This window comes from Urtica dioica, chromosome 8 (assembly GCF_054948205.1).
Source record: "Urtica dioica subsp. dioica isolate 48M chromosome 8, U.dioica_male_clone48M_v1_H2, whole genome shotgun sequence".
Classification (NCBI taxonomy): Eukaryota; Viridiplantae; Streptophyta; class Magnoliopsida; order Rosales; family Urticaceae; genus Urtica; species Urtica dioica.
In genome coordinates, this window is record NC_142763.1 from 6222039 (window position 1) to 6233900 (window position 11862).

The 11862-nt window shown below is 35.5% G+C and overlaps 1 protein-coding gene and 2 long non-coding RNA genes across 3 annotated transcripts; all 3 read left to right on the forward strand.

Moving 5' to 3' along the window:
- Nucleotides 1-2819: 2819 nt before the first annotated feature.
- On the forward strand, nucleotides 2820-4279 carry LOC149387626 (uncharacterized). The gene is made up of 3 exons (XR_016300558.1): nucleotides 2820-2992; nucleotides 3470-3594; nucleotides 3681-4279. It is a non-coding gene; the product is annotated as an uncharacterized LOC149387626 (long non-coding RNA).
- A 646-nt stretch (nucleotides 4280-4925) lies between these two features.
- On the forward strand, nucleotides 4926-5386 carry LOC149387627 (uncharacterized). Its single transcript, XR_016300559.1, has 3 exons — nucleotides 4926-5007; nucleotides 5077-5147; nucleotides 5302-5386. It is a non-coding gene; the product is annotated as an uncharacterized LOC149387627 (long non-coding RNA).
- A 421-nt stretch (nucleotides 5387-5807) lies between these two features.
- Nucleotides 5808-10354, forward strand: LOC149387628 (uncharacterized). The gene is made up of 7 exons (XM_089621846.1): nucleotides 5808-5823; nucleotides 6732-6886; nucleotides 6971-7059; nucleotides 7159-7240; nucleotides 7736-7813; nucleotides 7899-8106; nucleotides 10157-10354. The coding sequence occupies exons 2-7, from the start codon at nucleotides 6821-6823 to the stop codon at nucleotides 10240-10242; spliced, it is 609 nt and encodes a 202-aa protein (XP_089477972.1). The 5' UTR covers nucleotides 5808-5823; nucleotides 6732-6820; the 3' UTR covers nucleotides 10243-10354.
- The last annotated feature ends 1508 nt before the right edge of the window (nucleotides 10355-11862 follow it).

The window sequence follows — 11862 nt, forward strand, 5'->3', positions numbered from 1 at the left end:
TTCAAGATTGAGTTTGGTTCCATTTTGTCTGATGTATCTAGTTTATTGTCTAACTTTCCAGGAGTAAAGTTGTCTCAGTTTTATAGGGAAGCCAACTTGGCAGCCCATGGGTTAGCAACTTACGCTCTTTCCATGAGTCTGCAATTAATCAGGAACGTTTGTGATTAATAATAGATTTCTACTTTTCAAAAAAAAAAAATCCTTAAAATATCGCTCAAATATTTTGATTCCATGAATGTTGATTATTGTTGGGCTCTCTAAATATATAGACATATGAAAATTCATATTTTGTAATATAGTCAATCTTTGATAAATTTTAAATAAATAGATGCAAAATTTTATTAATAAAATAGAAAATACATTAATAGTCGTAAATATTCGTTAATAATTATAAATAACCATTACACTCAAATGAAATAAATGAAATGCTTAAAACGTCCAAACAATGATACATCACTATAATAGCACTATTTATTTAAAATTTATAAAAAATCGACTATTTAGCAAATCTCTAAATTTTGATGGCTTAATTATTCAATTAATTGATTATTCTTTGCGTTTAGGAAATCCGGAATTTATTATTATAAGCTTCAGATTTATAGGATACGGCAGCATCTCTAATCTTACTCCATAGTTTATTTTTGGTTATTTTAACTAAAAAAAAACTACTGTAAAGAGTCATATATTTCCTCAAAAAAAAAAAAAAGAGTCATATACGCTTTCTACTTCAATTAACATTTATTATTTTAAAATTTTATCTATCTATCTCGCCTTTACCACACTCATAATTATAATTAAAGCAATATTAAAAAAGATTAGCGAGTGCTCTCTATTACAAAAAGAATAGATAAACACCCTATATTAGGGAGAGCTCTCAATTTTATTTTCAAGTTTGTAAAAAAAAAAATAACTGCCATTTAAAAGCGTGTGTATTCTATTTTATTTTTAGCAAGTAATTTTTGAAAAGTCTTGGAGAAGAAGTTTGAGATTGGGAATATCATCAAAGCCGATATCACGGATACAGCCGTCGTTGGATTAAAAAAACGTTGCCTTTAATCTAACGGTCTAAATCTCACGCGATTAGCAGAAATCCCAACGGTATGATTTATGATGTTATATATACGGACAGTCCACCCAAACTCACCCGCGTTTCTCAATCTAGGGTTTTGTCATTCTTCATCAATTGTCCCTCTTTTTCCCATCGCCGGAAAGGCCGCCGCAAGGCCAATCGTCACCGTCGAAGAAAGCTCTGCTCGACACCGCGATTCTTCCATCCATCGGCTTTCTTTGGGGATTTCGGATTAGTTCTGTACCCTCTCAGGAACTGTATGTTTTTTTACTGATAAGGTTCGCAACATGGATTCGCAATTGTTTTCTTTCTTGTCTTGTCAACGTCGAAGAATAATTATCATACCAAGATCATAACTATTTATTTTCTCGTTCTCACAGCTTTCTCCTCTGGTGTACGGGAACGGCATGGACGGGCGGTCTAGGGTTTGCGACAACATCGGTATGTAACCTTTCCTTTTTCTTTGAACACAAAGAATGATCCTTTTGATTTTGGAGCTCAGAGTATCAACAGTGAATTTTTTAATTTTTTTTTTCTTATTCTTATTTTGAAAATTGTGGTATGGGCTTCAAAAACCTTTTTTCGCACTAAAACATACGAACGTTCATACACAAAGTAGAATACTACGGCCACAAAGATCGTTACGATGTGTCCCTAGAATTCCATGGTGAGTCTCTTGCTTTGTTGCTGTCCCGACCGCCCTTACGGAATCTATGCACACTGTTATCATCACCGTTGTGGCCATCTATGTATGCTCTTCTACATGCGTTGTGAGCAGAGCCTACTCTTTGGCGGTGATGATGCGGAAGAGCATCGTTGCAGAGACACCGTGGCGGTCGGGTCAGCGACGTCAGTGACTCATTCTGGAATTGTTGGTTGGTCTGTATTTTTATATTTGAGAAACCCCTTTCTTAAGTAAATTGTTCTCTTTTTAACTACTGTTTAGCATATTTTAGATGCTTGGTCATGATAGCCTTAAGGGTCGCTGCACACTGTTATCATCACCGTTGCCGTTGTGCTCTTTTACATGTGTTATGAGGAGAGCAGATCGGAGGTGGTGGAGATGTGGAAGAGCAGAGTTTTGAAGGCACCGCGTGGAGGTGATCGGGCAAGCGCAAGAATTTTTTAAAACTTTTTTAATCTTCAAAAACCTCCTTTAAATCTGAAAAAGCTCTATTTTTTCTACAGTTTTTAAGAGGGCCTTGAACTTTTATCTATCCACCATTATTTTCAATCTTATTTAAAAAAAAAATTATGGTCTATGGCTTTTTAAACCCGTCTGAGCCATTATGCATATAGAAACTCGTCTCTTGCAAAACTTGCCTGGTCATGATCGCCTTAAGGGTCGGTGCACACTGTTATCATCACCGTTGAGGCTCTTTTCTACATGTGTTGTGAGGAAAGTGGAAGCGGAGGCGGTGATGATGCGAAGGGCAGTGTTGTAGCGTACCATAGGGGCGATCGAGCCAGCGCATCGATTTTTTAAAATATTTTTATCTATAAAAACCTTTTTTAATCTGAAAATGCTCTATGAAAAAATTTGCTCACTATTAATTACGCATTATCTTCAACAGCCCCCCAAAATTAATGGGTTTTACAAAGCAAACTAAAGGATCTTTTACCATGATAAGCTCTCAAAAATTTGTTCACTAAACAATATGTATAATGTTTTCTTTACTTTCTTTAATCCGGTCTAACTTTGTCTATTCTTTTTTTACTTTCTGCCTCTCTCTCTGTATAACCACCACGGCCATGGGTTCATGATGATCTACACCAAGTTGGCCAACTCACTTCCAAAGAAGGCTCTGTTCGACATCGTGATTCATCCATTTATCGCCTTTCTTTGGGGTTTCGGATTCATTATCTACCCACTCAGCAACTATATGCATTTTGAGGCTTTGGCTGGTAAGCTTCGCAACATGGGTATGTAATTGATTTCTTTCTTGTCTTGTTAACTTCAAAGAATAATTATCATTCAATGATCATATGTATTTCCTTTTTCGTTCTCACAGCTTTATCCTGTTGAACGTATTTAGAGGCTTTTCATTAGTTTTCCATATCTATCAGAATTTCCTTTTCCTTTTTTTCGGATGTGCGCTTTTATTTTAGAAGTTTTGGTCCGTCTGTATAGGGCTTCAAAAAACATCTCCCTCTAAAGAATTCGAGCCTTCATACATAAAAGTAACATTGCCACAGCTATAAAGGTCGTCACGATGTGTCCATGAAATCCCCATCAAATTCGCAATGGGTCTCCCGCGTAGCTGACCTGACCGTTTCCACGGTTTAGGGCCATCTCAATTTCAATACTCAAATTTGGTTTTGGTGGGGTAGGTTTTTTTTTTTTTTTTTTTTTTTTTTTTTTGGTGATGGATTTATTTGTACATGTTGTTAATTATACAGATGATAGCAAGAAGCATACTTCAGTGGCTTCAACATGAGACGGAGGCAAAAAGAGATTAGCAGCAATGTTCTGGTGATGACTGCCTGGCTGCGAATCGAGAAGGAGATGGCCAAATGATTTTTGGGTTTTTTTTTTTTTTAATATCGTTTATTCATATAGTTAATGTGCTGTGTTATATTGTAATCTTAACCACTGGTTGATGATATGCAGAAAGGCAACTTCAAATGCACGTACAAGGTAAGAAGAGATTAGCACCGTTCTGGTTGTGACTGTCCAGCAGCGAGCTGAGAACGAGATGGCCAGATTTCAGTGTCGGTTTGTGAGCTGCAGAGGTTGAAAACTAAATTCGACTAGTGAGTTTGGTTTATCTTTTTTAATCTTTGGTTAATCTTATGGTTGCTGTGTTGTCTTGTATTGTACTCGCTTGTTGATGATCGTTTTTGTCTTCTCTATCCCATGTGCAATGGATGCTCGAGATGGGTTCGTGATTTGATACAAAACTCTATAAAGTCAGTATCTAAATTGAACAACGTGGAACGTTCAGTGGGCTTCTTCTGTCCAACTAATTGCTCAGGGTAATCCCTTACCTTTGATACTTCAGTTTTCGTGAATACTTTACAGGGCTGTTTTTTTATATGCTATTATTGTGTGCGTGTGTTTTCCTTCATTTTCTTTTTTTTCCTTCTTCGGTAAAGGAAACTATTATTCATGGTAAAGGACAAAAGGTTTCTGAAAGAATGAAACATTGTTTTCGGTTACAATAAAAGAGTTTACTCACAGCAGTCCAACAGGTCTAGAGCCATGCTTTCCGTGGGAGTGACATCATGGATTGGGTATGTAGTTGTTTTTATCCGTTTACTGTGAATTTTCTTCAGTTTCTTCATCTTTTTATCTTACCTTTTCTTGTCTTGATGTAATGTCTTCTTTTCCAGATGTTCTCCATTATATCATGTAATTGCTCCTATCTTGCTTCTCTGAGCATTTAGGACTTAACCTAAATGGAAATCAAAACTTCACTCTTTTTATGTTGTTTCATGTTATTTAGCTCTACTCCTTAGTTTGACCACATTCTTGGAATTCGATGAATAGTCATATACAAAATCTACATCAAATAATGTGAATGTGCATGAAAGCAATGGAAATACATCTATATAATGTGGTGTGCATGAAGGTTTATGTAACAACCTAATTGTTTTTATTGACATAGACTTGCTAGGAAAGTAAGAAGGGTTTTTGATTTGCTGATTTTTTTGCAATGTCATTTTGATCTGTGTAGTTGTATTGTTTAGTTCAATGGTTTATTTCCCATTATCTCATAGCTTAACTATCGCTTACATCAAAATGTATGTGCACATATTATGCTTCCCGTGTTGCTTTTTCATAGATTAATTTCTTGGTTATCAGCAACGTGAGCTATGGCCTTTTTTCTTTTTTCTTGTCTTCATGTAACTGCTTTTTTCCTAGTCAATGGGGTTAGTCTTTATGTTCTTCTCTCAGACAATGTCAAGGAGTCCCCTTGCCAACATAAAAATTTATGGTACGTGTTCCATTTGTTTGATCATTTAAGGATTTATGATTGCTTAATTTTTACTTGGAATTTTTTTAGGTGTAATATTATTGAAGGACGGTGCTGATTGTCCTCGCTGTGACGTTAAGGGAAAAAGAGATATGCTTCTGGTGATATTTTTCTTCTGGAATTGCTTTTCTGGTCAGGAGTAGATGGATTTTAACGAAGCCTAATTTAGAAAAAAATAATTTATATGCACTTCTTGTTACTTTTCCGTTTTCTCCTGCTGATTTTGATACTCTAGAACGCTGATTTTTTTATCAGGAACTTTGTTTTGATTGTCTTTCTGGAGACACAGGACACATCTTTTGAGATATGGTAATTTTAGAATAGATAAGGCAGTGGTCGTAGGAGTACCATAGCTCGGTAGATTCAATCTGGTTTTCTATCTTCTGTTCTTTTTATTTTTCAATTTCATGTTAGCAAGGTACTATGTTGATATGAGTTTTTTCTTTCTTTCCATCAATGTGTAGGTATCCCAATATGGGCATGGAACAGAAGGGGATGGGAGAGAGGGTGTAAGGGAAAGGGAACGATGTCATTTGGGGGCATTTAAGTAAGGTGTAATATAATTAGAGCGATTCTGTTAAACCGTAAATGTCACTTATTTATATATTTATTTAACTGAAATTTTTGTCACTTAAAGAAAAACATAGCCACGAGGCTGATAAGGATGGATAAGATGACAAAAGTCCGAAGAATGCAAGCGAAATATATGAATCTGGGTCCTCAGTCAAAGACACAGATCCGAATTCCAGGGAACTACAAGCAAAAAATTATTTGGAGGTAAGAACCAAATTTAGTGTTTATGGGTGGTGAGGAATGTGTTGTTGAGCATCAGGCATTATTTGCACAATTTCTCTTTTACTTTTCTTTTTCTTTCTTTTTGTCTCTTGTTCTAGACCCTTTCTGTAAATATCCTTTGGAAGATTGAGGTCTAGGACTGTAGGGTCAGCCGAGTTCAAATGGCATGAAGAAGCTTTAGAAATTGGTACTCAGCTAAATTGTATTTTGTTTCTTGTTCTATACTCTCTGTGTCTTATTTTCTTAACTATGTTTTGGATTATAACGAACTGTCTTGCACATCCACTTAACGTCTATGTGTAATATATTTGTGCAATTGCTGTGGAATTGTCTAGGAAAGTTACTTAGGGTTTTGATATGCTCTTCTTTTCATAATTTTTCGATGTAAAATATTAATATTATCCCTTCTAATTAGTAGATATATGATGGTACCTTTGAAGTTACCTTTTAATTTGTAGTTTTACTACTGAATGTGTTAAAAGTCTCTTCTAATACATGTCTTGTTATTACTATTTTGAATGTTGCTTCTTTTTTTAATGCCAGCAGTTATAAAGCATCGACATTTGCACGTTTTTTCTTGTTGCATGATTTCACTTTTGCGCATAACAATTTGATTTTCAGCCAACCTTTTTTCACAAGTTTATTCTTTGCAAATTTGACTTTGATTTTTAAGGTAGTGAGTAGAGGAAATAAATTTTACTTTGATGTTCTTCTTATATCTTTAGCAGCCGAGAGTCATTTTTGACAGACTATGTATGTAAAGTAACAACGTGTGACTTCTGAGTAAGTTTTTTATATTATTTATTTATTTATATTTATCGAAGCATATTCTGGATATTCTGAGTAAGCCATTTTCAAGATGTACTGCCCTGCATATTCTGGTCCTCCAGAGCTGCAAAGAGGAAGCTCAAAGCATGCATGTCATTTTGCAAGTCTCTAAATTGGGCTATGAAGCGCAAATCATCTTCTTTTGTCTTTTATGTCTGTCACTCATAAGGCAAAGAACAGATCACAGATGGGTTGGGAAAACGATTTCTTAGTGTCAGTAAGATAGATTCTTGCATTTCCTCTGCTATGTCGTACATATACTTTTTTATTTTTTTTAATAGAAACTATTTTATATCAATAGTTAAAGGTGTCTGGCAATTCCCAAGAACACTTGTATACACCAATGGCGAACCAGGTTAGGTCGTACATATACCGAGTCATAAATAGAGAGTAAGTTTTTCATTTTGCAACTCCGTGTCTTTTTTCTTCTTCTTTAGAACTTGCCTGAAATTCACCATTACTTTGGAAATCGTTGTCATTATGGTCTAGGTTGTCAATGTCTGCCAAGAAGGTCGTGTTTCTGTGTAGCTGCTGCTTTTCTCGGTCAATGGAGATGGCCGTCATATTTATGGTATGTGTTTGATTGGTTTGACCGTTTAACGATTTATGCCAAGAAGGTCTTGTATTTTCTTTATTTGGATATTTTAGGGCTAATATTACTGACGGACATTATTGATCTTCCTCGCCTGGAGGTTAAGGGCAAAAGAGTTCTGCTTTTGGCAATAAATTTTCTCCCTTTTGTGGATTGGTGTTTTGCTCGGTTATAGGTGGATCTCTGTTACTGGTCTGGTGTAGAATTATTTTGAAGGAAGGTGGAAAAAAATACCTTAAACAGTCTCTTAATTTCTAGTCCGGTTTCCTTTATGTTGATTTTGATATTCTGGAGGAAAAATTGGGCACCATGTTTGAGGTATGGTACTTTGTGAATAGATGAGGCAATTGTCGTGGGACTACCATTGTCAAGCTGGTTTTCAATTTCCTTTTAACAGAAAGTACTAGTGCTATGTAGATCTGATTTATATTCCCACTTTTTAATTTCTTTCTTTCTTTTTTTCAATCCAACCAGGTATCCCAATTTGTGCTTGGAAGTGCAAATCCTCCGGCGAAGAAAAGACCAATAATGGATTGTGAAACTATTCCAAAGGTTCAGCCACAGAGTCTTATGCCTTGTAACTTCCATTGTATGTTGTCTATCCGAAGAAAAGAAGCAGAAATTTTTTTTATTGCAGAAAAGCATCAAGACCTATTCAATGGCTTCATTCATAATGCACTTGCTCCAAATGTGGATTCTGGGTCCTATTTCCCTTGGCTTGCTGACACCATTCGTCGCCGCCGCTGAGCCGTCTTTGGGGGACATTATATCCATCAAATTTTCTCGAGATGGCCATTTTTCAAGTTCACCGAGGTTCAAGTTGGCACTTACCACCAATTATGCAGGTACTTTTGCTTTGCTGTTTTTTTTTTTTTTGAAACAAGAATGGTTATATTAACAGGCTGAAAGCCACTTTACAAAAAGGGAGTGCAAAACGCACTCCAGACCAAATCTTAACCTCCCACAACAAACCTTTGCTGTTTTTTTATCATTCAGGATTGTATTATCTCTCTCTAGTGTTTTAGTCTACTTGTCTGCCTTGTGAGCGAGAAGATCTAGTCAAAGGGTTTAGTTGTCCAAACACGTGATTCTTGGAATTGGGGACAAAGGTTTCCATATCCTTAAAATTGTCTCTTCGTTGAGCAATCTAACTATTTCCTTCTGAGTTAGATAATATTGATTAGGAAACGGTTACAAGGCTTTGTTAGTTCTAACAATAATTAGTACTATTCTTCTGTGGTTGTTGCCACCAGGACACTTTCCTTCACTTCACTATTCCTTCAGTTGGAGTGCGATGGTTTCTGTCTGAGACTTGTCAAAAATTAAAATCTTCACTATCCTTATGTAGGCAGTTTCTCTTTACCTTTCTCTTTCTAATCTTCCTTTGTTTTCTACGTTTTCTAACTATTTGCCTGCTATTTTTATTTGGAAGACTGTGTTCTAGGCAGGGGCAGAGACTGAAACTTAAATTAGTGGGGTTTGAGAATCAAAATAAAACTTCCGTGGATAAAAATAAAATATAAAATTTTGGTGTAACAAAATGCTCAAACTAAAAAGGAATTGAAAATAATTTTTCATACAAATTTTTGGTATGGAACTTGATGTAAAACCTCATCTTGCTGTAATTTACAAATTTTTGGTCGGCTTCATGTCCATGAAAAACCTCAACAAGAGTGTTTCCATATCCATAAAAATTGTCTCTTCCTGGAGGTAGACAGTCGATTCTTAGTTTTTTAATTGAAAGGGGACTAAACCATCTGTACAAGACTTATAATCCTTTGGTATAAGATAATATTGATTTGGAAACAGTTACAAGGCTTTGTTTGTTCAAACAATAATTAGTATTATTCTTCTGTGGTTATTCAATTTTCTGCCACCTTTTTATTCTTGGTTCATTCTTTCCAATCATTCCTTTGTCTTTCAAGGCCAGTGAGTGACTGGAGATCTGTAGAAATAAATTCAGTTAATGATCATTCTGCTTACGTTATGTCGCCGTTAACGTTCCATTATTAATATTCAGTACATTTTTCATGACTTTTTTTTTTTTACTTACATGTCACGGGTGTCTATTATGTTGTTTTGTCTTGGGGCTTGGAGACCCCTTTGTAAAATACTTGGAGAATACTAGAGAATTAAGACCCGTAATAAAAAAAATATATATATATTAAAAAGAGAGAAGTATGGCCTGGTAACTATTTCTCGAGTATTTATGTCTAAAAAAATAACAATTTCTTGAATACACAGATTTAACAGCTTTTGTGACTTGTCCTTGTGTATCGAAGAACAACTGAGCAATTTTTATTATCACTTTCATGTAAATGGCCTCAGTTTTGGTACACAGTTTCCTAGTCTGGATCTAATTCTGTTTATGTGTTCCCTATATCATGACGATACAAGCATTTTACACTCGAAGTTCATAATCGTGAGTTGGGTAATGCAAGCTTTATGTCACTAACTTGCAAGCCATAGAATGTGTGGTGGTTTTATCTCTCTGATTTTGTTTGAATTTCCTTGGTCAGGACTAGTTACCAAAAGGCTAGTTGCTTTTATTTGTTCGTTATAATTGCATATTTTGTGTTGTTTCTTTCAAATAACCCTTGTTTATTTTTATTTTATTTATTCGCTCTTTAAGTTTGCCACAATAAGATTATCTCATTTTTGTGAGTAAAATATGAGAAATTGCTCAAACTACCACCTTATCACTAATTTTTTCCAAAAATCCACAAAAGTATAATTTTGGCCAAAAATACAAGTTGGCCACTTGTGAAAAACCAAGTTTACCCCCCATTTTTATTTTTTTTTCAATCTCACACCTACCCTCTCATACCTCATTTAATACCATCATTTAATCCATTCTGAATTAATTTTATTTTATCTCACTCTCTCTCTCGTCAGAAAAGAGCTCAAAGCTCAAAACCAAATTAAAAGAGAACCAAAACCCTAGATTTGAGCTCAGTCAATCATTGCCAAAGTTGAGCTGACTCAAACCCTTGGATTTGAGCTCCGACACGCTCAAGGAATCACGACCAAAGCTCATAGATCCGGTCACGACGAAGACCGTAGCTCCGACCAAGCACGTAGCTCCGATCCTCGCCGAAGGTTAGTTTTGTTTTTTGTTTTATCAAACTTTTCTTTCGTTTTTGTGTATGTTTATTCTGGGTATGTTTAAATTTGGGGCAAAAATAAGGTTTTCGTGATTCTGGGTAATTTTTGAAGTTGTTTAGCGAAGTTCGTAAGTTTCGCAGATGTCAACAGTTGACGTCAACAATTGATGTCAACAGTTGACATCAATTGTTGACATCTTATGTCAACAGTTGATGTCATCTGTTGACATATATTGTTGATGTATAATGTCAACAGTTGACATCAACTGTTGACGTCAACTGTTGACATCTGATGTCAACAATTACTAACTTTGGATTTCTTCTTGATTTGTACAGTGATGGCAGAAATTTATTTATTATTCAAGCACGGTGGTACTTTGGTTGAACCTGGTCGGTATCATGAGAAAGGATCTTTCGGAATTATGGTGTCGTCCGAAGTGAACTTCGCTGGTTTTGTTCAATACCCTTATGCCATCGAATCCCCTTATGCCATCAATACTCGAGGAGGGATGTGATTCGGTTGACATATATTGTTGATGTATAATGTCAACAGTTGACTTCAACTGTTGACGTCAACAGTTGACATCAACTGTTGACGTCAACTGTATGTCAACTGTTGACATCTGATTCAACGATTACTAACTTTGGATTTCTTCTTGATTTGTACGCAGTGGTGACGAAAATTTATTGAGGACGTCACTGTAATGGAGAGTTGGCTGAAGAAAGACGAGGAAAAGCATTGGTACAAGCCACTAGAAGATAAATTATTATAGGGATGGAATTTCACAGAAGTTGAAATCAAATTGAAGACATTTTACTATGAACTCTGGACCGAAGGAGAATGGCTTGGCGATCAGGTACGACAGTCAATTCTACGTTTATGTCTCACGGCTTAGATCTGCAAGATGTCAAACAAGAGGAGATGTACATGCACCGGCAAAAGTTCACGATCGACTTATACCGGACGGGGCAGTGAAGTTAGCGACCCATGTTGGATCGGACATGGAGATTTATGACAATCAGGAAACAATGTAAACAATAGATAGCAATGTGTTTCATGTACTACTCTTATCTTAATCTTTTGGTATGCTTTTGATAGCAATGTTGTTCACGTACTACTCATATCTTAATCTTTTGGTATGCTTTTGATAGCATGTTTAATGAATATCAACAATATATCAATTATCAATATGTAGTTGTTTTTTTAATGGTTTTGACGTCAATTGTTGACATCTGTGATTTATGAGCTCTCTGTTTATTGACATTGATGTCAATAATTGACGTCAGCTATTGACATTGATATCAACAGTTGACGTCAATTGTTGACATTGATGCTGTTGACATTGATGTCAACAATTGACGTCAATTGTTGATATCAACGTCAACAGTTGAGGTCAACAAGTAGTCTGCACAAAAGAGATTCTCTTTAACAAAAGTAGTTTGAACAAAAATAATGAATTAAATAAATAGACTCTTAAACAAAAGTAGTATGAACAA

What these genes read in the sequence shown, in the direction of transcription:
- LOC149387628 (XM_089621846.1), top strand. Translation starts at nt 6,821, where the DNA reads ATGTCTGTCACTCATAAGGCAAAGAACAGATCACAGATGGGTTGGGAA. An exon ending in AGATGGCCGTCATATTTATG is followed by an intron (nt 7,241 to 7,735) that starts GTATGTGTTTGA and finishes CAATCCAACCAG; the next exon opens with GTATCCCAATTTGTGCTTGG. An exon ending in ATTGTGAAACTATTCCAAAG is followed by an intron (nt 7,814 to 7,898) that starts GTTCAGCCACAG and finishes TTTTTATTGCAG; the next exon opens with AAAAGCATCAAGACCTATTC.